Raw genomic sequence first — 26,163 nt, 5'->3', positions numbered from 1 at the left:
TATCTATCCTATAGAACCGCTCTTCCTCCCTATCCCAAGATATGTTATTATCATTCGTAGAGTGAAACCAGGGAGGGCTTGGGCTACTTGACGCCCCCCGGAACAACGCAGAAAATAACCGCGTCAGCGCACAGACTCTATATCCCCAGCCAATCAGCACCACCTATTATGTAGCGTCAGGGTGACCGTTTAACTAATTGGGTTCGTGCAAGGGGTCCCCAGGATCGCCCCCAACAATCAGTTTATTAAATTAACCCTTTGATAGACATTCATCAACCATGATTTCCAGAGGAGACCAGTCGTATAGTGACTAGGTATACAGTGAAATAACTAAAGAGATAAACTACCTCGTCGCCTGACATAAGCGCCATTTGTGCCTGAGGCAGCCATATGCGCTGGGCCGAACAAACAAACAAACGAACGCCGTGCTTGTTTCGAAGCCCAAAATGGATTGAGTTCCAGCATGTCCACCGGCCTCCAGTCTAGCGGGTTTGAGACCTCGCTGGAGATTGCCCGCCGACAAACTTATCAGGTAACGCCGCTGGCCGGCCACAAGCGGCCAGCGACGACCTATGCACCAAATAATGGAGACGATGTATTATTGGAGTCGACGCCGTTGGAAGCGGCTCGAGTCTCGTCGGCCCCCTCAGGTCGCTTTCTCGCTAGCAGGATCCATCTGGGCCCCGGCGAACAACGCGAGGACCAACAGCGAGCCAAGCCAGTGGCAGCAGCAGCGCCCGGGTCCAGTCAGAACCCGCTGTTGTCGCTATCCAATCTGCGATACGGCCTGCCGCCAGCGCTGACGGCCAATTTCGCGGCTTTGGGTGTCGATCGCATCTATCCCTGGCAGGCATCGTGCTTGCTGGCGCGCGGCTTGCTCTCGGGGGAGCGGCACCTGGTCTACACTGCCCCCACTGGTGGAGGCAAGTCGCTCGTGGCCGACGTGCTGCTCCTTAAACGGGTGATTGAGAATCCCACGCGCAAAGCCATCCTGGTCTTGCCCTATGTCGCCCTCGTGCAAGAGAAGCTCAAATGGCTGCGCCGCATTGTGGAGAATGTCGAGAAGCACCTCCCCGACCAGGACGAGGAAGATTGCTCGTTCCCTCCTCGCAAGCGATGGAAGAAATTGCAGAAATCTATTCGGGTCACTGGATTCTTTGGCGGCAGTCGGACTACGGCCACTTGGGCGGATACCGATATTGCCGTTTGTACGATCGAGAAAGCCAATTCATTGATCAACTCCGCCATCGAGGAGTGTAGCATTGGGGATCTGGGTGTAGTTGTGTTGGATGAGCTCCACATGCTCGACGATGAGCACCGTGGATACCTCTTGGAATTGATGGTGACGAAGCTCCTGCTCCTTCAGCAGGATATCCAGATCGTGGGCATGAGTGCCACCCTTTCTGTAAGGCTCCTCATTGCCTGTGCATATTCATGCTAACCTACTGTTCTAGAATACCGAGATGTTGGCACAATGGATCAATGCCAAGTTTTACATCTCGACCTATCGGCCGGTTCCAATCGACGAATATCTGGTCTATGAAAATGCCATTTATCCAGCTGCGACATCTAGAGAGCTATTCCAGACAGCATCGAAACTGACTGCAGCCGTGTCGACATCGTTGCATAACACTATACCTCCGCAGAGACTCATCGACCCATCCTCATCCAAGGAACTCAGCAATGCCGCCACAAACGCCATGGTCGCGCTGGCGGTCGAAACTGCCACCGGTGGCTACGGGGCACTGGTATTCTGCGGCAGTCGCCAGGGCTGCCAGATTCACGCAGCGACGATAAGTGAAGCAATGCCCAATCCAGCCGACACAGATGAATTGGGCAGACGACTGGATCTTCTGGCTGAGCTGCGCAGTCTCTCGTGTGGGCTAGACCCGGTTCTGCAGACCACCATCATCAAGGGGACGGGATTTCATCGTAAGTATTGCCCTATTCCAGCGCTTGCAATTATTGACTGGTGTTGTAGATGCTGGGATGACAACCGAAGAACGGGAGCTGATCGCGCACGCGTACGACCAAGGCGTGCTTCGAGTCCTCGTAGCCACATGCAGTCTCGCGGCGGGTGTGAATCTCCCAGCCAGACGAGTAATTATCAACGGTGCCCGAATGGGCCGGGAACTGGTAGGCCCCGCAATGCTGCGGCAAATGTGCGGACGCGCAGGACGCAAAGGGAAGGACGACGCCGGCGAAACGTATCTGATATGCGTGAAAGCTGACCTGGAAGCCGTGTGTGATTTGCTGGATGCCGATATGCCCGCTATCGAGAGCTGTCTGGCTCCTGAAAAGAGAGGTCTAAAGAGAGCACTGTTGGAAGCCATCGCGACGGGGTTGGTATCCGGATGCGAGGCGATCAAGGAATACGTCCGATGCACGCTTCTCTGTCGCACACTGGAGAAAAAGCTTGCATACAGTATCATGAAATCTGCGCTGCAGGAATTAATCGATGAGCAGCTTCTGGTCCTCAAAGAGGACGAGGCCTACGAGGCAACACAACTGGGCCAGGCCATCGTGGCCTCGGCCTTCTCCCCCGAAGACGGTCTTTTCGTGCACGAGGAACTCAAACGCGCTCTCCGGGCTTTCGTGATGGACGGGGACCTGCACGTCTTCTACATGTTTACCCCATTGCAAGCAACCGCAGGCATGCCCATCGACTGGCAAATCTTCCGAGACCAGCTGGACGGCCTGGACGAGAGCGGCCTTCGCGCGCTACAATTTATAGGCGTCCAGCCCGGCTTTGTGAACACCATGTATGTCTTCACCCCCGGGTCTTTTTCTTATATGACCCGATTCCTAATCCCCGATAGGGTCCAATCCGGCGCCTCGCTCAAAGAAACTACCCCGGAACAACTCAACCAAGCCCGCATATACCGCCGCGCCTATACGGCTTTCCAGCTCCGCGACATAAGCAACGAAGTGCCCCTCTCCACCATCGCGCTGCGCTACCGCATCCCGCGCGGCACTGTCCAGACGTTGGCGCAGCAATGCCACGGCTTCGCGGCAGGGATCGTCAAGTTCTGCCAGCGCATGAACTGGGGTATGCTCGCCGCCGTGCTGGACCATATGCGCGATCGGCTTGAGGCGGGCGCGCGCGCGGACTTGTTGGAGATGGCACAGGTTACTTTTGTGAAGAGTTGGACGGCTCGGTTGCTGCGCGATAATGGGTTCCCGAATCTGCGTGCGCTAGCTGAGGCCCAACCCAAGGATTTGGTTCCTATTTTGATGATGGTTGGTTTTGCTATTTGCTAGTTGCTCTTTTTTTTTGTTTAGGACTGATGGATGGGCTGTCTAGGTCAACCCTCGCAAAACACGAGAAAACCAGCTCTACCCGACCGAAGCAGAGAGATATTCCGCGAAACTGCTGGCTAAAGCTGAAACGATTGTCGCATCGGCCACCAAGATCTGGGGTAGGTCAATTGGGAATTTCGCTGGATCACATACTGACGTCTATATATAGAACAGGAGATGCAGGTCGAGCTGGAGGCGTGAATAATGAAGCATTGACAGGGTATATTGTCCCGACTATGCTAAATCTGGGAGTCTGTTTGGCACTGTACTTGCATTAGATAGCGTTGATGTACATAGATTGTTTTCGAAGCCACAATATAGAATCATGGATAAGCATATCATTTCAGGGTAGATAAAAAAAAGGATCATGTACAATCATCTAAACAGCGCATGTATATCACGGATCCCAAAACAGGCTCAAAGGCTGTCCAAATTCGCCTGGGCCTGCATCAGTTGCCCCTGATCCACAAAATCACACAGCACCACATTCGGCGCACGGCCATACAATCCCTCGCAAAGGGCAGCATTAGCGCCAATACTGCCATTACCCATCGCGGCGTTGGTGTGGGCAGCGGCGCCGCGATCCGGAACATCAGCGCCGACGATGTCGACATCGAGGTAATGATTGATCAGGTACATCCTACCATCAGCCGACGCACCGGGTGGTCGGTCGATGCTGCAGTTTGAGAAGGTGGCGTCGGTTACGTCGTAGGGCGTCTCGAAGTAGTAGGCGAACTCATCGTTGATGTAGTTGACCGTGTTTGTGTCGGCGCCGTAGTCTACAAGATGAATATGTTAGTTTAGTCGGAGCGGAGAGAATCTCGAAGGACTTACCCAGGAACACCACTAGTCGCTTTCCTCCCGAGATAATACTTCCTAGAGTTGGCCAATCGCTGATGCCAAGGGTCTCACCGGCGGACGTAGGCACAAAAGCGTAGCTGTCTACCCCCGCGGCGGAGAAGGTATCACCAAACTCGGAGATGTCGACACTGTCACCGTTCGTCAGGAGGAGGGTCAGGACCTCGTTCGGGTTCGCATCAAGCCAGCTCTTGAGGGTCTCCAGGTACGACTGCAGCGTGCCTGCGTCCTCGAGGAAGCAGGAGGTGTGGCACAGCTCCAGGACGCTGTCATCCGTGATGGAGTGGTGGGTTTGGGCTTGCAGGAAGCGGATGCCCATATTGAGCTGCGCGGTAATGTTGATGTTCTGATTCTGCTGTGGCAGGGACCCGACGAAGGGCGAGTCGTGCGAGCCCACGAAGGTTATGTTTGAGTAGGACCGGTTACAGAAGTCGGCGTTGCCGTTGCAGACCCCCGTTGCGGACGGGGAGGATGATGCTGACGACGTGGACGATGCTCGGGGGTGCATCACACCTGGTACTGCTGAGGCGGGTTGCAGGAGCAGGAGCCCGCTGAGCAGGGCTCCCGTTAGTCGGGTATAGTTCGGAGACATAGGGAATGAGAGAGGCAGGGTCGGTTGCACTTGGGACAGCGGACACCGTCTTCTGCCGGGGAGAGCATGCTACCTATATAAGCAGCGAGTCAGGGCATGGGCGTGACCAGACTACGACCATGCGTTTCACAGAATGATAAGCTCATGCCCTTGCCGAGGGTCGCATTCCGCATGGTGTCGATCGATGGCCGGACCAGGAAAAGCAGCGTGGGAAAGGAAGAAAATTGGAGGCAGGGCGACTACTCCATAGGACGCCCCATGCCCGCGCGGCTCATGGTGATAGGGCATGGCATCGCACATGCGCTTCGCCCGGTGACCGGGGTGGCTGACGGTAAGGATGGGATGTAACTGCAGATCATCAGAGATCCTGGAAGCTTGGTGGAGAGCGCACGGCATAGTCCGAGCTTTGCTCCCGCAGGTACAATGATTATCGGCAGCCCCGGAGTCGCATTCGGCTCAGGGAAGTCAGGATTTGGACCCAGAAGGGAGAGGGGCGTAAAGAGCCAGATAGGTGGGGGCAGATCCATCGAGGCTGGACGTGGGGAGTGCACGGCGTGTCTGCACTGGTCCTTGTATGTAGCAGGGTATCTGGCAGAGCCTTGGCCTGGACACAATAGTAACATAGTCACGAATGGACCATCCAAGTCGGTGACTTCCCAGTAGGGCAAGCGTGATGGATGCCTGGTTCAGCAGGTATCAAATGACGCCTGAAATATCAGGCAATAACTATACTTTGTATGTAACCAGTTACTTATTGGGATAATCTCACTACTGTGCAGAGGCAGTTCTTAATCACTAGATCCGTTGACTAGACGATCCATGGAATCGAATGCGACGGACTTGGACAGACAAGCAGTTGGTGAGTAAACACGAGTACCTGGGCTGTGGGGCCCCCTGCGAGCTCGACTTCCCCGTCATCATCTCGGAGCCTCATCTTTCCCCCCATCCCTTCGTGTCCATCGTTGTCTCTGTCCACCTGCGCTGGCCTTCCGGTGGCATCTTCCCCCTGCGACTACCCCCGTCTTGGACATAATAACCCCCCTTCCTTTCCCCCGACAACCACCGGGAGCAATGGTCAGTCGGAGATCTTGCTCATGGGCTCGATGATGGAGAGCAGCGAGGGCTGGACACGAGAGGATGAGCTTGATCTGGGCGCAGAGAACCAAACAGAGAATCTTCCCTCGCAACCCGACCATGATGCGCTCGATCATCCCTCCGCCGAGGCCCCCGACGCCGAACTGAACACGCTAGACGACGACGCGCTCGACCAAGCTTCGGAGAGGACAGTGGAACCGAATGCTCATCAGAGAGGACCGCGGAAAACACAATATGGTGAACTAACGGCGGCGCCGGGCAGTGTGGATGAGACGGCTTCGACCCCCGACGACACTCCGTCCTTACATGTCAGTCACTCTCCGCGGACAGCTTGATCATTGGTCTGATTGATTTTAGGACTCTCTTCCATCCTCCCAAAGCAGCAGTGCTCTGGCACTCCGAGGCTCTCCCCGCGTCAGCCCAAGCCCGACCCATCGTCCCTTCGACCTTCGCTTTCAGTCCCGCTTATCCTCATTGCCATTGAGTGCGCCGGGATCACCGTTCCTCGCCCATCTCCACTCCCGACACTCCTCCATCGCCAGCCAGATCTCTCCGAGCCCCGAATCCGACAATGAACCTGTGCAGGGGCCTTGGGATGTCGTGCGCTGGACCAGGCTACGGAAAATCACCGGACAGGCATTTTCGGAAATCGGAAAGCGCAATTTTGGACGACCAACCTGCTTAGCAATCTCTACAACCATAGTGATAGGAACGTCTAAAGGGGTGATCCTTGTCTTTGACTATCAGCAGAGTTTGAAGGCGATCATTGGGAACGGCACAAAAGGTTGGTCCAGAAACACGACTATGCATTGAATATCAAACTCTAACAACGTCACTCTAGCTGTTGAATGCGGCGCAATTACCTCGTTGGCTCTTTCTGCGGACCATTCGACTGTCGCCGGAGGACATGACACAGGGGATATCTTTTCGTGGGAAATCTCGCGGCCTGCGCGTCCCTTCCTCCATATTCCTCCAATCCCAGCAGACCAGGCCGAGAACCGCATTTCCGACGGCCATTTGGCGAGCGCATCGGTCATTCATGTTGGGTTTCTCGGAACAAGGCGAACTGCAATTGTGTCCGCCGACAAACGGGGGATGGCATTTTCACACCTGGCCACGCGGGGCATGGGAGCAGTAGCACGGACGGTGAAGACGACTCGGATTCTGGGCCGATATCCCTCGATTGCCCCTGAGGAAAACCGCCGGCGGAAACCCAGCTCGGTGCTTGCTTTTGCGCCCCTCCCTCTCGGCAATGTGGAACAGCCTACTGATTCGTTGGGCCTTGTTGCTCTGCTGACGCCCTATCTCCTGGTCATCGTGTCCACCACCCCAGTCGCTCAAACGCAGCACAAAGCGTCGCGCCCAAAAGAGGTTGCCGCTCATAGTGCCATGACCGGGGCTCTGGCATGGTTCCCGGCAATACGACTGAAGGGCAAAGATAGCCAAACATCGAACACGAAGCTTGTCTACTGCTGGTCAAACGTGTTGACCATTTTGGAAGTGACTGAAGCCGAAACAGATGAGCCCGTGGACAAAGATCGCCCTCCGAGCCTGGTCTTCAGAACGCGGAGCAGGTGGAAGGCGGACGAAGCCATTGTGGCTGTTCAGTGGTTAAGCCGTTCCGTCCTCGCAATCTTCACTATCACGCAGCGACTCTTGATTCTTGAAGATTATTCTATGCATGTCACGGACTCGATTGACCTTGCCTACCGACATATTTATCATACCGACCTCTTTTCATCGCAGCTGCATAACCTGGTTGAGCAGCTGGATGAAGAAGACACATCGATGCATGGGGTGGTTGCGGACGCATTTTATATGAGTTTTCGTGCCTATAAAGGGCGCTTGTTCCTGCTCGGTTACAACGAAGCCCTTGTTGGCAGTCTCTCAAACTGGGCTGACCGGCTGCTCGCACTAATGGAAGCGGGCGATTTCATTGAAGCTATTCGATTGGCGACGTCCTACTACACAGGCGAGGGCGAGAAGCTCACTGTGGGTCTCCCCGAGGAGGATGGGTTGCGTCAGCCACTTGTCCAGGAGAAGCTTCTGGAGATGATCTCGGCATCCCTTAAGTACGCATTTGGTCGAAATGCCGAAGCCGACAACGGGCGACTCGAGAATCAGGAACTCGAGGAACTTGCGGAAGTATCGATCGCCGCTTGTATCCACATGGACGATATCGACTTCCTTTGGGAGGAAGTTTTCAACTGGTACGAGGAGCAAGAATCCTGGGGGATCTTCTTGGATGCTCTCGAGCCAAGAATTACCGATGGGACCATTCGATCGCTGCCTCCGACTGCCGTCAAGGCCCTCATCAACCATTTCATCACGACACATTCAGCTGGCCGCTTGGAGGAGATTATTTGCCTCCTCGACACGACAACCATGGACATTGACCAGGTCACCACGCTCTGCAAGCAGCATAATCTATACGATGCCTATATATACGTCTGGAACCGCTGTCTGATGGACTACGTTGGGCCTCTGGAGGAATTGATCCAGTTTATCCCATCTTCCACTGAACCTCTTGTCAATGGGGATTATGCCGTCGAATTGGAGAGGCACACGAACGCGATGAAGATGTTTCCGTACCTTTCCTTCATCCTTACAGGTCGCGTCTATCCAACAGGAGACGCGATGGATGACGCCGAGGCATCACGGGCCAAAACGGCCTTGTACCAGTATCTATTCTCGGGCCGCCTGTCTAGCGCCGGCGATATTCCCAAGGGCGCAGACTCGTTTTCTCAGCTTCGGACGATGCTCAAGTACGATTCATCCAGTTTCATGAGTATGCTCAACGAAGCCTTCGAGGATAGCTTCCTGAACGAGTCCGACTCTGAGGACGCTCTTTCTTCAGGCGTGTCGATCAACCGACAATACCTCATCAGCATTTTGCTTCAAGTTATGACTACGACGTTCTTCACTTCTTCTGATACCATCTACTTGGACATGTTTGTTGCGCGCAATCTTCCCAAATACCCCCAGTACATTCTTCTTTCGGGCACGACCCTTCATCAAGTGCTTGAGCGACTATGCCACTATCCGGATCCGGACATGGTCGACGACTGTGAATTGAGCGCGGAATACTTGCTGTCATTCTACCACCCGCCAGATATTCAGAGCATGATCCCGCTCTTCAAAGAGGCACGCTTCTTTCGAATCTTGAAGTCGACTTACCGTTCCGAAAAGCAGTACCCTCAGTGGATCTTGACATACCTTGAAGATCCGCATGACCGGGAGGCTATCTTTACAGGGTTACAAGATTGTCTTCGCGCAGGTTCGGGACTAGGTAAAAAACAGAGGCGGGATGTGGTAGACATGGTAAAGAGCCATGCCAAGGAAGTAGCTGACATCGACGTCAAGCGAACCGCTCAGACCATGCAAGATCTGGCTCCCGACACACACGAGACATTCCTCCACATACTGGAAGAGGACACCTACCAGCAATATCAGTATCTACTGGTCCTTGTCGAGCCGCAGGCCCAAACCAACGGGGAAGGTCGGACCCCGCCCCCAGTCGAAAACTGGATGATCGAACGCTACGTGCAGCTCCTATGCAAGTACAACCCGTCCCACGTCGCGGATTTTGTCGATGGCCTGCGGGTCGGCGACATCCACCTTGAGGAACTGCTGCCGGCTATTGAGGAGAGCGGGGCCATCGACGCCGCGGTTATCCTTCTTGCACGACAGGGTCAAGTGCGAGTGGCTTTGGACCGTCTTATTGCCCATTTGGGCACACTTGAATCCGGTTTGGTGGGAATTCTCCAGAGCCTGGGTGACAGTCCGGACTCTGCCAGTACCGCCGAGGCGATTGACGACCTCATTGAGTCTCTCAACAAGTATGCTGGAGTCGGAACTTGGCTCTGCCAGGGCCAGACAAAGACCGCCAAAAATTCGGGGAGGAGTGGGACGAACGGAAAACGCGGCGTGGCAGATCAGGGTCTGGCGTTCGACGAGAGCCTTTGGCTTGATCTCATCGAGGCGGTGGTTCGCATCGCCAGCAACGTATTCGGACTCCTGCGGGATCACACTGCTCAGGTTACCGAGTCTCTCGGAGGGGACTCCGGCCGGTTGACAACCTCCTTGCGCATGCTGGTACAGCAGCTCTTCACAGCCCTGCTCTCCAGCACCGTCAAAGGCGGTGGTCCCTCGACCCCCGAGCGGACCGACCTGTCCTTTCTTCGGATCTTGCGTGCGTTTCTCACCCAGGCTGCGAGCTGGTCGCCGTCGCTACTGGAGCTGCGCGCCGTGCTGGCCTCCATCTTCTCCGCTTACTCCTACGAGACGTCCCTGCTCACTCTGGCCAACGGCATGCTGGACCGGGATCTTTTCGTGCACGTGGACGAGGTCGCCCGTCTGCGGCAGCAAGGCTGGCGACCTCGCGGCCAGGTCTGCGAAATCTGCCATCAACGCATCTGGGGTCCCAGCGTTGGCTCTGCCCACTGGTCGGCGTGGGAAAAGACACAGGGCGACGAGAGCAAACGTCGCATCGCTAAGCGATTCGAGGACGGGTACGATCCTGCGTTGGAGCGGGGGAAAGGAAAAGCGGCCGCCTCCATCGTAGGTTCTGAGCAGCCGTTGCATTCGACCCAGGCTGCAAACTCACCGTCGGCCGTTGATGGCACGGAGAACGGCACTTTGGCCGAAGTGAGCGCGGTGCCTGGGGTAGTTCTACAGCCCGCCGTCGTATTCTCTTGTCGGCACCTCTACCACCGCCAATGTGTGCTAGAGGCCGTCAGCAGTTTGTCCGCGGGACGGGACCGGCATCCACGAGCGTTTCGTCACGAGAATGCCTTGTCCGAATGGTCGGGAGTGGAGTTGTTCTGCCCTGCATGTACATAGTCCTTTTTCTTTTTTTTTTTTTTTTTCATTAATGTCCCTGCACAAGGGGAGAGTTCTGGATGGAGTATCATCTCGATGGTAGCAAACTTTAGTCTAGTTTTCATGCATCTAGACCGTGCCGGCAAGCCTAGCCCCTTGCTAACCCATGCCGGTATTTCACCGTCCCCGACACTTATGCCTCTAGAAAGAAACTAAAACAAGTGGACTCTGTTTCTCAATGCAACCCGTCGGCTTGTTTCTATCTATATGTGACTAGCGCTGGGGTGATCGTGGCCCGTGAGGGTCGCATTGAAGGATTTTAGAACGGTTTCGGGACAACCACCTTTCCCAAAGAGGACACTGCCAGCAATTGGACCGCGCGCTGGTGTCGGCGCTTAGTTCCGTTTTGGGGGGAGGAAGTGTTCAGTCGAGAATGCACGGCATGCGCTCTAGTACTCCGGCAGAGCAAACTGTTAGTCTCGACTTTCTTTTGTTTTGTGGGTTTGATTGCGATCGTCGTGCGATCTGACTCTACTGATCGTTTCTTCGGATCATTTCTTGCAGAACTATTTTTGAGTCTTGGCTTTGCGATTCTACACGAGAATTCAGACGTCTTCATCGCCACTTTGGCCCTAAAGATGACGAACATTATAGCATTTGGGGGCAGCAAACCAAGTCACAGCCCCTTCCCCGTTGGACCCTGACGAGCAGCTCGGACCCTGACGATATCTTGCAAATCCGTCGACTAGATCTGTCAGGCACCGAAAGCGACCGGCTTTCTGCTGCTCCCCTTTTGCCGATCCCCTTGCCACGGTCACCCATCAGCCCGCCCCTGGCCCGGGGAGAATTCTGCCATTGGCCGTCACCTGCGTTAGGGTCGAGCCAGTCAGCGCGCCGAGCTGGCCTGCTCGCCACCACCGTTCCCTTTTCCGGCCAGGGGCGACGACGAGTTAGCGTTCGCGATCGTCTCTGGTTCCGAAGCGCCGTGGTTTCGGCTTTGTTTGAGAATATCGTCAGATAGATCAAGGCTTTTTCCTTTGTGAGCTCTCAAAGCAAAACAAGTGGGTGTTGTCAGGCCGCGGGCGTGATCAGATGCGCCAGGCGACTGACATTTCTTTGACTGTCATTCTCATGATTCTTCTGGCCATCTGGTCCTCTTCTTCTGGAGGTGGGTCCGAATGGATAAATATTCCCGCGCTACGGGGAGCATAGATCTTCAACCAGGGGAGTTGATTCCTTGTCCGGATGCCCCCCGATCTTTGCCCCTGAAACGAGCCCACCTCCGCCTGCTTTATTAAGTGGACCGGGATCTGGGATCTGATGGTCGTCTGCAATACGCCACCATGTGGTCGTGTCGGCAGGGGTGGACCATGTCCGGCCCCGTGCCGTATAGAGTTGACTGACTATAATAAGTCCAGTCGGCCGCAACCCGAATGGTTTCTTTCCAAGCGTCCTTCCTTCCTTCCTTTGAGATCGTCTTGGTCTATACAATCCTTTCACCGACCCGGTGTATCATTCCTTCCTTTGATCCCTAGTTGGATCTATTTGATTTTATATACAGACTGTGTCTGCCGCAGGGGTTCTTTGACAGATACCCTATTACTTTCTTGAACAAATATACTCATCATGCATATGCATACTCTCCTTCCCACTTTGGGCCTTTTCGCCCACCTCAGTTCCGCTGCCTATACGTTGCTGGACGACTATGGCAATTCGGACTCATTCTTTGACCAATTCGACTTCTTCACGGACACCGACCCAACGGCCGGCTTCGTCACCTTTGTGGACCAGGGCACCGCCGAGTCTGACGGCCTCATCTCTGCAAATGGCGGCTCGGTCTACATCGGCGTTGACAATACGTCTGTGACCACGACGGGTCGCAACAGCGTGCGCATCTCGAGCACGAACACCTACACCCAGGGCCTGTTCATCCTCGACCTCGCGCACATGCCCGATAGCACCTGTGGCTCGTGGCCTGCCTTGTAAGTTTTGAGTCGGATTCAATAACTAAAGCAACCCAAATACTAATTAGACGGTATAGCTGGCTGCTCGGCTCTGGCACCTGGCCCGACAACGGCGAGATCGACATCATCGAAGGCGTCAATGACCAGTCTACCGACTCCATGACCCTGCACACGACGGACAATTGTACGATCAACGATTCTGGCTTCACCGGTACCTTGAGCACTAGCGACTGCTACATCGACGCTGCCGGCCAGAGCAACAACGCCGGCTGCGGTATCTCCAACTCGGACACCCAGTCCTACGGCACGGGATTCAACGATATCGGCGGCGGCGTCTACGCCATGGAGTGGACCGACCTGGGAATCAACATCTGGTTCTTCGGCCGCGACACTGGTATCCCCTCCGACATCACGAGCGGGACCCCCGATCCTACGGGATGGGGCGAGCCCGCTGCTGCGTTTGCCGGCAGCTGCGACTTCAGCGAGCACTTCTCGGACATGTCGATCGTAAGTTTCTCCCCCTCCTCTTTACCTACCTAGTTCCAATCACTCACAACCGAGCCAGATCTTCGATATCACCTTCTGTGGCCAATGGGCCGGCGAGGTCTGGAGCACAGACGCCGTCTGCTCCGCTCTCGACAGCAGCTGCAATGACTACGTCGGCAACAACCCCACTGCTTTCGAGGAGACCTACTGGAGCATCAACGGTCTCCAGGTCTACCAGGATAGCTCCGCCACCAAGCGCGACGCCAACATGGCTAATGGCCGTCGCATGAGCGCCCCCAAGCGCGTTCGCTCTCCGCCCACCCCCATGCGCGGCAAGTACCGCCGTGACCGTCTGAACTACTTTGCGTAGATAGATGGGATCTGGGATCTTCATCTTACTTTTTTTCTTTGGAAAGTTCTTAGGGCGATGTTCTGTTTCCAACGGCGTTATATTTCTCAACTTTGATTTTGATCAAATATGGGTAGCGATTGTTCCGCGTTATTTGTCTCGCTGCTACCATACCATTTCTGTGGTGAATACCCGCACTCGCTGCCTCTTTGCATTTGAAATCCGAAGGATTTTTTTAAATCCAATTCAAGGTTCTTTACTCCGTATCGCGTATTCCATTATTAGTTCCTATCGTAGATTCATCTCCACAGTGGAGTAGATTCAATCCCAAAGAAAAATTAAGAGACAAAACAAATAGGATCTAGCCACCAAGCCCGCCTAAACAGACTCCATGCACCTCATGTCAGCCATGCAAATCAGTAGACACATTATGTACAACATGATGATGAATTATGACCAAAGATCTTCAACCTTTGTAGCCCAACACATCGCGCTGGTCATCCGTCAAGCGGCCCCATTCCAGAAGTAGGCGGAAGAAGTAAATTTCCATATCTTCCTTGCGCAGGACGTCCCCAACCCACTGGTGACCGTCCTCAGCAATTACGCGGCCCTGCTCCTGGTGTCCCTTCATGGGATTCGGTGCATGGTCGGATGAGACACCTGTGAAATAAGCTAAGGTACTCCAGAGACCGTGGAGGCGAATGTCGACAGGCACAAAATGGACCCATGACGTAAGTCGTGAGTCGAACCATTGTCGGAATAACCCCGTCTTCAGGGGGAGACTGTGGCTCTGGAGGAAAGGGAGGAAGCGGCCGCTGAAACCAGCGCCGTCGAGGTCGAAGAGATATTTGTGGGTCCAGTGCTCTTGGAAGTCGAGCCAGGACACAGTGCCCATTTCGGCGCGCTGGAGCTCGCAGTCGTCGCAGCGGATGATGGGTTCGGAGAGGTGGACGTTTGCCTGTAAACCGAGTTGGGAGGTTGGCCCGGTTCCAGAAAAAACCTCGTAGCGGTATGAGTCCGGTTCACCTGTGGGGAGTAGAACGGAGACGTGACCATTTGTGTTGTTGTTGATCAGGTGTGCGGTCCGTTGTCGCGGCATACCCTTCCACTCTCCGAAGCGACTGACTCCCTCGGATGTACTGCCAACCCAGAAGAGATCGTTTTCTTTGTTGACCCACTCGAGATCTGGATGTTCCTCGGACGGCATGTATTCGATTTTATCCATGTAGTTCCACGGGCTTGGAAACAGGATGTCGCTGAAGCTGGATAGCGCACTCTGGCTGAACACGGGCACAAGTTCCTGGGAGACCTTGAACGAGGCCGGAGATAACAATAGCCCGTGAAGAAAAGCTAGATCTGGTTGATGGCAGATGTCGGAGGCGAGATTAAAATTCAAGGGGAACTGGCCCATCGAGTGCGGTGCTGCGCAGCTGATACATATATCGTGGCGGTCCCAAATCCTCCGAGAGCGCGCTTTGGACGACGGTGGACAGGTTACGCTCACATACGGGTCGAATATTCCTCTCCATGAGCTGTCCGTAAACACCGTCTCGTTGGTTTGGTGAGCAGGCTCAACCGGGCCCCAGCCTTGATCTCGGTTCATCGACCAGCTGTGGATAATGTCCTCTTCAGGGACGAGGGTTTGGTGATGTACGATCCGCTTCAGTGCTCTCGCCTTCCTATACGGCACGGCGACTCGAGGCTCATCATTCAGGTTGAAGACCAGATCCATGTCCGGGAGGTGTTCAGAGAACTTCTCAATCATGTTTGCAGCCCCGACCACCATCCAAGCATGAGTCGGCCTGATCCCCTCTTGCACTCTAGCTTTCCCATTGCGGATACTGACGGCACCGAGATCATTGAATGGATTTGTGGCGAGCTTGTATGTCATCTCCCGTAATTGATCGGGACGCAGGGCCCGGAATGGAAGCAGATTATCATAGATCTGATTGAAATCGTCTATGATAACTGAGGATCGATTGGTCGCATACTCATACCATTTGTCAAACCCAGGTGGTGGATGCTGATTGTATCGCCGCCGATATTCCGAGACGGCTTCTTCAATGCTGTTACTGCTCTTAGCTTGTTTTAGGAAGTGCTGGTGATTGGTTCGTCCATTCTGAATGAGCACGTCGATCGGGTGAGAATGAACTAGTCCCTCTTTATTGAAGACGAACCACAGACCTATTCCAAAAAGCGATACAAGTAGCACTTGGAGGACAATGTTGGTTCGGCGAAAGGGCCTCGTCTCCTTTTCGGAGGCAACTTGTGCGCCAAGGAACAGCAGAGTCCCCGTCAAAGATGTGCCCAAGGCGATGGCGGCGCGGAAAGGGGAGATAAACGGGAAAGGCGCCGGTGCTCCGTATAGTGTCGACACGGCAAATGTGGAAATGAAAACAAACCCGGCGAGAATTGACACCCCAATGATGCCGTAGTGCGGCAGCTGAACCACTTAGTACCATCTTCCATGAAACATGCGGCGTAATACTTACAATATGCCAGGCCGACAGCACCAAAATGACCGCCAGCAGTGCCTGACTCAAAGCACTGCGCGAATACTTGGCATCCAGAAATAGTTGGCCGTTGTGCTCAGGGAGGTGACGCTGCACGAAAATCCCGATTATCGTCCAAACCAAGGCCACGCCCTAAAGCTGCACGTTAGACTACCAACACAGACACGCGAACATCTTTCGCTTACAAAGAGACCGATCCCTAGAGAAACCAGTGTGCGCCTGCGCTGCACCTCTTGCATCCTACTGATTTCGCGCCATAATTCGGCGATACCAATGAGAAGAAATGAGTCGAGGAAGATGTTCAAAATCTTGTATGTCCGTAGGCGCAGTGCCTCGCCGACAACCTCGGGGCAGATGTAGGTCGATTGTTGTCCAGCGGGGAGCGATGAGGCCAAATAGCCACCAAGCAAGAGCAAGGAGGCAGCTATCACGCTTCGCAAACGGCCGTGGAATAGGTAAGACAGAATCCCCCGGCTGCTGCGAAGGGACAGAGACGGCGATTGTGGTTGCGGCGATTGTCCTACAGGGATGTAGTCGCTCGGTTTCCGAGACCGCTGAGTGCGCCAGTAGTCGTACAGGGAGACGGTAAAAGGGACGGCATACTGATGGCGCATGGACTATCAGACATCGAGCGTTGCAGGTGAGCTTTTCGGACAACTTACTTCATATGTAGCGGGCGCGCATTCGGTATGGAGCGTGATCCGGCGGAAGGTCTCAATGCGTAGACCACATAGTCCGGTCAGCAGAGCGACCTTGATCCACCGGGTGGTTTGCCATTGTGATCTCCAGGAAAGAGGAGTGTCTGGACTGCTAAAGCCACTGAAGACGGAAGCCGGCGAGGATATCGAGAAGGGGGAAGGGTCCGAGAATGGCGAGGGTGTCGGCGACGGGGTCCGCGACGGATCCCGCGAAGGCAGTTCAAACTGGTCGGTGAAGTGATCGCCGGACGGTTTGCGCGTTGGCGTTGGCGGCCGATATACTGATGGAACCAAACGGGCCCATATCATCAAAGCCACGCCGAGGAGAATACACACCAGAATGGCCGTGTCGACCGGGCGATCTATGCATGGTCAGTCCATTTCGCTCGGTCTGGAATGTAAGGAGGTCGACCTACCAAAGGCGAAAGTGGCACTGTAGGATGTGGCGAGGACTAGAGAGCTCAGCAGGAATATCCTACGGAAAGGCGTTAGTGTCCGTAGCTCGATCCAAGCCAGAGAGATCGCACTCACCCCACACAGACCTTGAGGCCAGTGTCCGCGGAGATTAGGGGCATGTTGATTAATCTCGCATGAAGGTGTCAAAGGCCATGGCGTCTAGAAATAATGCGCCTGGAAGAGGAAGAAGGAGCGGAGGGAGAAAAAGTATGTCGGATAGAAGACCAGAAGACCAGAAGAGGAAGAAGAGAAGGTGGTGGAGCCCAGGGGAGAGAGAGAGAGCAACGAGGGAGGAAACATGGCAGGGTTCGCCTAAGCAGGGAACATCGGTCGGGGCCGTATTGCGTCAACGGGGCACCTGATGGTGATTATTGACCGTGGTGCATGTCTTATTATTTACTGATGTATTCTGTAGCTGCAGATGGCACCGAGAATGAAATCAAGAAGATCCAAGACAACCGATGGTAGCTACACCGATCGGTGCTCGTTCATCTCTGCCGTCCCCGAGTGAGATCGACAGGCCAAAAGTATGAAGGGTTTGAGTTCAGGGAAAACTGGGGCCCACCTGCGCTGTCAGCCATTTTCTTTTCCAAGTTGCACGCGCCCAGACCCTGCATTTACAGAACGCGTCATCCACAGTCAATAAAGGGACTACGAACAGCCCCGGCGCTAAACGGAATCCAGAGACCGTCACGTGTTGGGTCGAGGTCATGTGACTTGATCAGGGCGGTATCACATCAAGTAAGCGGTGGCGGATGGCAGTATGGTTTTTCGTTCGGTCGATCGCCGGAGCAACTTTTTTTTTTTTGGGTTTTATTGCTTCCGACGGACTCGAATTAACCCCCGAGCGTTCTGGAGCCAGTGGTGTCCCGGATTATTCTACATCACCAATCTCACGAGTGATCCTTTTCGGCTCTCTCCCGCGGCCAGCTCCCGCGCCCTCCTCCCACAGCCATCATGCCTCGCAAGGCCATCGACTCGCGCATCCCCGCGCTCATTCGCAATGGCGTGCAGGAGAAGAAGCGCAGCTTCTTCGTCGTGGTGGGCGACCGCGCCAAGGATGTGATTGTGCATCTGCACTACATCATGTCTAGCGTCGACGTGAAGCAGAACAAATCCGTGCTCTGGGCCTACAAGAAGGATCTGCTGGGCTTCACCAGTCACCGCAAGAAGCGCGAGGCCAAGATCAAGAAGCAGGTCAAACAAGGCATCCGTGAGCCCAACCAGGAAGATCCCTTCGAGTTGTTCATCACCCTCAACCAGATCCGCTACGTCTACTACAAGGAAACAGAGAAGATTCTGGGTAACACATATGGCATGTGTATCCTGCAGGACTTTGAGGCGATGACGCCCAATCTGCTGGCGCGTACGATCGAGACGGTCGAAGGAGGTGGCATGGTGTTGCTACTGCTCAAGAGCATGAACAGTCTGAAGCAGCTGTACACTTTGTCCATGGACATTCACTCCAGATACCGGACGGAAGCACACGAGGACGTGGTCGCCCGCTTTAATGAGCGATTTATCCTTTCACTGGGCAGCTGCGATTCGTGCTTGGTGGTCGACGACGAACTGAACGTGCTGCCCATCTCCGGCGGCAAGAATGTTAAGCCGCTTCCTCCTCCCGAGTCAATCGATGCCACCAAGTCCGGCCCACAAAAGGAGCTGAAGGAGATCAAGGAAAGTCTGGCGGAGTCACAGCCCGTGGGCCCTCTGGTCAATCTGGCTCGCACCGTCGACCAGGCCAAGGCCCTCCTCACTTTTGTCGATGCAATTGCAGAGAAGACATTGAAGAGCACCGTTGCGCTCACAGCAGGCCGAGGACGCGGAAAATCGGCTGCCCTCGGTGTTTCGATTGCAGCGGCCATTGCTCATGGCTATAGCAATATCTTCATCACTTCCCCAAGCCCGGAGAACTTGAAGACGCTCTTTGAGTTTGTATTCAAGGGCTTTGACGCCCTGGGCTACTTGGATCATGTCGACTATACCATCCTGCAATCGACAAATCCGGATTTCAACAAAGCCATTGTGCGCGTTAATGTCCACCGCAACCACCGTCAAACTATCCAATATATTCAACCGCAGGACGCTCACGTTCTGGGACAAGCAGAGCTTCTGGTTATTGATGAAGCTGCAGCGATTCCGCTGCCGATGGTACGGAAGCTACTGGGCCCCTACCTGGTCTTCATGGCCTCCACCATCAACGGCTACGAGGGTACCGGCCGATCATTGTCGCTGAAATTGATTCAACAACTACGGGAACAGTCCCGCGGAGGTATCAAGACCGACGATACCGATGTTGCGGACCGTAGCACAGGCAAGTCTGCTAAGAACGCAGACAAGAGCCTTGGTGGGCGATCATTGAGGGAGATCACTCTGGCTGAGCCGATTCGGTATGCACCGGGGGACTCCGTGGAGAAGTGGTTGAACAAGGTCCTGTGTCTCGATGCGACTCTGCCCAAGTCCCGGATGAATACCCAAGGCTGCCCTCACCCGTCGCAATGTCAGCTGCTTCAGGTAAACCGTGATACTCTGTTCTCCTTCCATCCTGTTTCCGAGAAGTTCTTGCAACAGATGATGGCATTGTATGTGGCCAGCCACTACAAGAACACGCCCAACGACCTTCAGCTTATGAGCGATGCCCCTGCACACCAGCTGTATGTGCTCGTTCCGCCTATCGATGAAGAAGCCACAAAACTACCGGAACCGCTCTGCGTCATTCAAGTTGCTCTTGAGGGTCGCATCAGCCGGCAAAGCGTTCTCAACAGCCTGAGCCGTGGCCAACGAGCCGGTGGGGACTTGATTCCCTGGCTGGTGAGCCAGCAGTTCCAGGATGAGGATTTCGCCAGTCTGTCAGGTGCTCGCATTGTCCGGATCGCGACCAACCCGGAGTACGTGGGTATGGGTTATGGCTCGCGGGCTCTCGAGCTTCTGGTGGATTTCTACGAGGGCAAGTTCACGAGCTTGTCGGAAGACACGGCTGCGCTCCAAGAGGAAATGGTCCGCGTCACAGACGACGAGCTCGCCAATTCTAATCTCCTAGACGACAACGTTCACGTCCGAGACATCCGCTCTATGCCGCCGCTGTTCGGCAAGCTAACGGAGCGCCGTCCCGACATGCTCGATTACATTGGCGTCAGCTACGGTCTCACTCCCAGTCTTCACAAGTTCTGGAAGCGCTCCACCTTCAGTCCAGTGTACCTGCGGCAGACTCCCAACGAGCTGACTGGCGAGCACTCGTGTGTGATGCTGCGTACTTTGACGGCCGGCACCAACGATGCCGCCTGGCTGGGCGCCTTTGCACGAGACTTCCACCGCCGATTCCTGGCTTTGTTGTCGTACCAGTTCCGCGAGTTCCCCTCTGTTCTTTCCCTCAGCATCTGTGAATCGGCCAATGCCGGCGCAAAGCTCGATCCGTCTATTGTTGGGCGCCCTCTGAAAAAGGCCGACCTTGATGACGCCTTCTCGCCCTTTGACTTGAAACGTCTCGATAGCTACGCCAACAATCTATTGGACTACCACGTCATCCTTGATATGGTGCCCGCTATCTCCGAGTACTATTTTGCAAACCGCCTCGCCGGCAAGGTTAGTCTCTCAGGTGTGCAACAGTCCATTCTCCTCGCCATCGGCCTGCAACGCAAGAGCCTGGACGCTTTGGAGAAAGAGCTGAATTTGCCTTCGGCACAACTCCTCGCCATGTTCCTGAAGATCATCCGCAAGGTGTCTACCCAGTTCCGGGGCTTGGTCGAAGGCGCTGTCGCCGACACCATGCCCGCGGATCAAATCCCCTCGGCCATCTCTGCATCCGGAGCTCACGACGATAACCACACCGCCGAAGACCGGTTCAAACCACTAGAGACCGGTCTCGACGAGGAACTGCGCCAAGGCGGCCAACAGATCGACGACGAGATGCGCGAGAAACAGCGCGCACTGATTGACGCTCTCCCACTGGACCGGTAAGATCAACCGATCCTCGTCCGCAGCCAGGAATGAACAATAACTGATTTCCAGCCTCCAGATACGAAATTGACCACGGCTCCACAGCCTGGGACGACGCGGAGAAACAGATTCGCTCTGGCGGTGGCTCCACCGTGAGCGTCAAGGGCAAGGCGGCGAAGCGGAAGAAGGGCGAGTCTGCACGCGAGATCTTTGACAAGGAGGTGGATTCCAAGCGGCAGAAGATTATCAAGAAGGGCACGGAAGGCCGCAAGAAATAGATCGATATCTGTCTTCGTTTGCATTTGACAAGGTGTTCCTTGGGTTTCTGCTGGGGTTTTTCTTTTGTGTACCTATTCGGTCTACTGTGTATACAATCCACATTACTGTTGAAGCGAGCACTTAGTGGACCTTTCTGATTGCTCCCCCATTCCTTCCGTCCACCCGACACCCCGGATATTGCTTTCCATCAAAACTAAAACTCCACCGCTGATCACAGTTGCCGGGGTTTTGTGGAGCCCGAAGGCAAATGCATGTGCTCCCGACTGTATCCCGAACACCTACGCTTGCCCCTTTTTGAGCATGCGATTGGCCAAACCTCCAAACCTGCCTCGGCATGAACACAATTATGACTGACGCCACAGGGGAAAGAAACTTTTAGGTTGTAAAATGGTCTCCCTAGTCCGGTCTACGGCAGACTACCCCGCCAATAATGACTTCTAGGCTTCGACTAGTCAGTCCAGCTGTTCAACTGACAATCCTGCCCGCTCAGACAGGCCTTAGTACACTAGCCGCTCCGCTAGTCTCGCTTTCTCCGGCTTCCGATAGGCACGTCAACGACGAGAAGCCGGTGAAGAACAAGAACAACTCTTAACGTTCGCTCTCGATCCCTCCCAGGGTCCGCCATGATCGCGGCATGTTCTCCGGTCATCGGAGATTGTCTCGGCGATCATGCTCTCGCTGAACATGTTCCTGCTCTATGCAGGGTTTAAAGAACCGCTATAATAGTCCTCCTCCCCCGCCTGGTTCATTCGTCAATGGTTCGTCCGATCATTGTTAAATATTAATTTAACCATGTTTCTTCCTTCTGTCGCTATCGGGCTCCTAGCAGCCTCGGCGTCGCTTGCCAATGCAGTCGAACTCACGGGCTACGAGTATGTCGTCGTTGGCTCAGGGGCCGGTGGCGGTCCTGTAGCCGCGCGCCTGGCCATGGCGGGCCACAAGACACTCCTGATCGAAGCCGGCGATGACCAAGGCCAAAACGTGAACTACAGCGTCCCGGCATACTCGGCCAAAGCCTCCGAGGACCCGGCGTTGGCGTGGGATTTTTTCGTCCACCACTACGCCGACGACGAGCGCCAGGCCCTTGACTACAAGACTACCTATGAAACCCCCGATGGAACCGAGTATACAGGTCTCAACCCGCCTCCGGGTTCGACGCTCAAGGGGACGCTGTATCCGCGGACGGGTACGCTAGGTGGCTGCACCGGGCACAATGCCCTCGTTGCCATCTACCCGTTTGAATCAGACTTCGAATACATTGCCACCCTGACGGGCGATGATTCCTGGGCTCCGGATATCATGCGCAAATACTTCGTCAACGCAGAGCGGAACAACTATCTTGCCCTGAGTCCGGGACACGGCTACAACGGCTGGTTGCAGACCGAAGAAGCGCCGCTCACCCTCGTGCTCGAGGATACGCAGCTGCTCAGCATGATCACCGGCGGCCTCTTCGCCCTGGGTAATTACACCAACACGGTCTTCAACCTCGCTACTCTGGGCGCGGGCGATGCTAACGCCGACTCACTGGCGCGCGACCAGAACCCTGGGTACTATCAGATTCCTATCTCGTCCAAGGACAGTGTGCGTGTCGGATCGAGAGAATTTGTCGTTGACGTGCGTGATGCGAAAAATGGAGATGGTAGCAAGAAGTATCCGCTTGATGTGCGCACCGACTGTTTCGTAACCAAGGTTCTCTTTGACGACTCTGCGAGCCCGCCCCGTGCAACGGGCGTCGAATTCCTTGACGGACAGTACCTGTTCAAGGCTAGTCCTCGATCTGGAGAGACGACGGGTACTCCAGGAAGCGTGACGGCATCCCGTGAAGTGATTGTTGCCGGTGGTGTGTACAACTCTCCACTGCTTCTAAAGCACAGCGGCATCGGCCCGAAAGCCGAACTCGAGTCATTCGGCATCCCCGTCGTGGCAGATCTTCCCGGAGTTGGCGAAAACCTGCAGGACCACTACGAAATCGTCGTGCAAGGCCATGTCCCAAACAACTTCACTCTGCTTGACGGCTGTACATTCACCAGCAAAGAGAGTACAGACGAGTGCCTAAGGCGCTGGGAGAACCCCGTTCTCGGAAACAGAGGCACATACGCCTCGGACGGATTTGCATCTACCATGTTCTTCAAGAGCTCAACTACGGCAGATGAGAACTGGGATGTCTTTGTCTTCGGCGGGCCTGTCGGTTTCCGTGGATACTTCCCGGGCTACAGCATCAACATCACCGCGCAGCACGATGTCTGGAGCTGGGCTATCCTGAAGTCTCAACCACGCAATACCGCTGGAAAGGTTTCCCTGCGCTCGGCGGATCCACTTGATCTCCCTCAGATCGTTTTCAATTACTTCGATACCGGCAGTGGTGACTACGCCGCTGATCTCGAGGCTCTGTATGAGTCAGTCGAACTCGCCCGGGACGCCATCGCACGCCAGGTGCTTCCATTTGAAGAGATCCTGCCTGGTGCGGGTGTGAAGTCGGCAGAGGATATCAAGGACTACGCCAAGAATACGGCTTGGGGTCATCACGCCTCGTGCACCTGCCCGATTGGTGCTGACGATGACCCGATGGCTGTTCTGGACTCAAAGTTCCAGGTCCGTGGCGTGAAGGGTCTGCGTGTGGTTGATGCTTCCGTCTACCCTCGTATCCCGGGAACATTCACGGCGGTTTCGACTTACATGGTTGGTGAGAAGGCTGCTGATGTTATTCTGGAGCAATTTGGGCAGACTTCGCTCACTGACCAGGGCTTGGGGAGTATTCTCTAGGGGCTTTGAGGGTTGTGTTTTAAAATGACTGTCAACTCCGTCCCCATCGGATGAGATATTTTGAGTTTGTTCACTGTCTGGACATATAATAATTTGAACCTCTTTTTTGTACATAAGAAAATCGTCAATATGAGAAATGGTTACGGAAACGGCATAGCCACATCTTTGTCTAATGCAAGGGTAGCCTTTGTCCGAAGAACAATCGGTAGACTACTATTTTCATGTCCAACTCGATAGCGTGCGTCACAGGAACAAGTAATCGCGTTGTCCACAGACCTGCCAAGGTCCCGAACGTTAAGTTTCCTCGAGGTAGAAGTGCAACAATGGATTGGGTAGAATTTATCTACTGATCTTACTCCTGAATCTCTCTCCACATCCCAAGCGGTTCCTTGGATTAGTTAACAAATCCTTTCAGAGAAGTACTTCCACCGAGCCCTAGGTAAAAGGGGAGTAATTAAGTTCAGAAACTAGATCCATATCTCTCTGAGATATAGAGGAAGAACATGCAATTCGCTAAATAAGATCCGAAATGGACCCGTACAAGTAAGTAGGCAAGGCAAGAAGGTCTGTCTTCTCCCTCTTTTAGAGCTCATCATGCTCCGGCTCAGCCTGGGATTCAACGACCAGACCCTCGGGCAACTTCTCCTTCGCACCCTCACCCAGCCGGAGCGCATCCACCCAAGCCTCGAGGGCGTGGAGGCCAAAGTCCTCGCTCTCACCGTACTGGCGCCACCATCCACGGCGGGCATTCAGAGCAACGATTTGGACCGCTTGGTCATCGGCCAAGCCCAGTCCGTCACGCACAGTCTTGGAGCCTGTGTTGATGGCGGGCACCGCATACAGCGGGAAGAGTTTCGTTCCGCGCTGGGCGTGTTTGTGCGCGATTTCGGCCAGACTGGCCAGTGCATCTGTTGCGAGAGTGGGGAGCGCGGCGTCTGCCTCACTGGCCTCCGGGAGAAGAGCAAGCACACACGTTCCAGACTTGGGTGCGAGGCAGCTGGACTCGAGGGATTCCGCGGTTGCGAGAGTGGGGATCGGGGGTGCAGCAAGAGGAACCTGGGCGGGTTTGTCTTCAGCTGCCTTCTCACCGGATCCGTCGTCGTCGGCCGCGGGTGTCGGTTTCGTGGCCTTGGCCTTGGAATCGGCGGCGGACGCCACAGCTTCCGCTGCCATCGCTGGCAAAGCGTCCGGGTTTGGCTTGGCCGTTAGGCTGAGGAACGCAGTAATCGGGAGCTTCTTCATCTCGCCATTGTAGACCTTGTTCTCCCCGCCGTCGCCGGGAACCAGGACAAGTGATGGGAACTCGGTGATCTCGTACTTGTCGACCGACTCTCTCTCCTTGTCGCGCACCTGGGCGAAATCAATCGAGCCCAGGAAGTCAATGGCCAACGCGCGAATCAGCGCGCTGGTCGAGCCCTTCTCCGTGAACAGGATCGCCTTGGGCCGGTCCTCGTTCTGGGCCAGCCACTTGTCCAGATCCTTGTCCGTAGCGCGCTTGACGTGGTTGGGGATCTGGTCCACCACCGCGTCGACAATGCCCTTGGCAGTGCGCGCCCCCTTGTAGTCCTCCACACGTGGCTTGCCCGGTTTCTTGCCAGGCGTCACGATCTTAAGCGTTGGGAAGCCCTGCACACCCAACTGGCCGCAGAAGGGCTTGTTCTCTTCATCGTCGCAGTTGACGGCTGCAACCTTGGCCAGACCATCCAAATTTTTCGCGGCTTTTTCGTATGCAGGCTTCAAGTTCTGGCAGTGGCCGCACCACGGGGCATAGAATCTAGAGCTCGACGTCAGCGGGAAGGACAGCGATAACGAAGCGTGGGCCAAAAATGAAGATAGGGAAGCTTACTCGACAATCTGGAGCAGCGATGTTAGCTGTGAGGTAGCATGTCAAGCAACAGATTGACTCACGGAGGTGTAGTTTGAGTTGGCAATGAGAGCGTTGTAGGTTTTCTGGTTCAGGTTGAGCACTGGCGACTTCTTGGAGTACATGCCGTCAGCGTTGGCGGGCAGCGCAGCCAGCAGGGCGAGCAGGATCGAACTGGGCAGCATCATT

The 26,163-nt window shown here is 54.9% G+C and overlaps 8 protein-coding genes across 8 annotated transcripts; 5 read left to right on the top strand and 3 right to left on the bottom strand.

Annotated features, from left to right (window-relative positions):
• Positions 1-463: 463 nt before the first annotated feature.
• PFLUO_LOCUS7185 (uncharacterized protein) lies at positions 464-3,501 on the top strand (the record flags this gene model as incomplete). The annotated part of the gene is made up of 6 exons (XM_073784802.1): positions 464-1,405; positions 1,455-1,932; positions 1,982-2,762; positions 2,820-3,240; positions 3,305-3,419; positions 3,470-3,501. 6 exons carry the CDS (start codon positions 464-466, stop codon positions 3,499-3,501), a joined length of 2,769 nt encoding a protein of 922 aa, XP_073641220.1.
• Positions 3,502-3,717: 216 nt separating this feature from the next.
• Positions 3,718-4,750, bottom strand: PFLUO_LOCUS7184 (uncharacterized protein; the record flags this gene model as incomplete). Its single annotated transcript, XM_073784801.1, has 2 exons — positions 3,718-4,079; positions 4,135-4,750. The coding sequence occupies 2 exons, from the start codon at positions 4,748-4,750 to the stop codon at positions 3,718-3,720; spliced, it is 978 nt and encodes a 325-aa protein (XP_073641219.1).
• A 1,094-nt stretch (positions 4,751-5,844) lies between these two features.
• PFLUO_LOCUS7183 (Vacuolar protein sorting-associated protein 8) lies at positions 5,845-10,687 on the top strand (the record flags this gene model as incomplete). Its single annotated transcript, XM_073784799.1, has 3 exons — positions 5,845-6,153; positions 6,203-6,629; positions 6,687-10,687. The coding sequence occupies 3 exons, from the start codon at positions 5,845-5,847 to the stop codon at positions 10,685-10,687; spliced, it is 4,737 nt and encodes a 1,578-aa protein (XP_073641218.1).
• Positions 10,688-12,292: 1,605 nt separating this feature from the next.
• Positions 12,293-13,486, top strand: PFLUO_LOCUS7182 (uncharacterized protein; the record flags this gene model as incomplete). Its single annotated transcript, XM_073784798.1, has 3 exons — positions 12,293-12,648; positions 12,708-13,137; positions 13,196-13,486. 3 exons carry the CDS (start codon positions 12,293-12,295, stop codon positions 13,484-13,486), a joined length of 1,077 nt encoding a protein of 358 aa, XP_073641217.1.
• A 445-nt stretch (positions 13,487-13,931) lies between these two features.
• Positions 13,932-17,251, bottom strand: PFLUO_LOCUS7181 (uncharacterized protein; the record flags this gene model as incomplete). Its single annotated transcript, XM_073784797.1, has 6 exons — positions 13,932-15,908; positions 15,958-16,110; positions 16,164-16,595; positions 16,641-17,038; positions 17,093-17,151; positions 17,208-17,251. The coding sequence occupies 6 exons, from the start codon at positions 17,249-17,251 to the stop codon at positions 13,932-13,934; spliced, it is 3,063 nt and encodes a 1,020-aa protein (XP_073641216.1).
• An 838-nt stretch (positions 17,252-18,089) lies between these two features.
• PFLUO_LOCUS7180 (N-acetyltransferase 10) lies at positions 18,090-21,346 on the top strand (the record flags this gene model as incomplete). Its single annotated transcript, XM_073784796.1, has 2 exons — positions 18,090-21,085; positions 21,148-21,346. The coding sequence occupies 2 exons, from the start codon at positions 18,090-18,092 to the stop codon at positions 21,344-21,346; spliced, it is 3,195 nt and encodes a 1,064-aa protein (XP_073641215.1).
• A 793-nt stretch (positions 21,347-22,139) lies between these two features.
• Positions 22,140-24,110, top strand: PFLUO_LOCUS7179 (uncharacterized protein; the record flags this gene model as incomplete). The annotated part of the gene is made up of 1 exon (XM_073784795.1): positions 22,140-24,110. One exon carries the CDS (start codon positions 22,140-22,142, stop codon positions 24,108-24,110), a length of 1,971 nt encoding a protein of 656 aa, XP_073641214.1.
• Positions 24,111-24,692: 582 nt separating this feature from the next.
• On the bottom strand, positions 24,693-26,162 carry PFLUO_LOCUS7178 (uncharacterized protein; the record flags this gene model as incomplete). The annotated part of the gene is made up of 2 exons (XM_073784794.1): positions 24,693-25,853; positions 26,019-26,162. The coding sequence occupies 2 exons, from the start codon at positions 26,160-26,162 to the stop codon at positions 24,693-24,695; spliced, it is 1,305 nt and encodes a 434-aa protein (XP_073641213.1).
• Between the last annotated feature and the right edge of the window lies 1 nt (position 26,163).

Source organism: Penicillium psychrofluorescens, assembly GCF_964197705.1.
Source record: "Penicillium psychrofluorescens genome assembly, chromosome: 4".
In the NCBI taxonomy this organism is placed as follows: domain Eukaryota; kingdom Fungi; phylum Ascomycota; class Eurotiomycetes; order Eurotiales; family Aspergillaceae; genus Penicillium; species Penicillium psychrofluorescens.
This window is presented reverse-complemented; position numbering and strand designations above follow the sequence as displayed.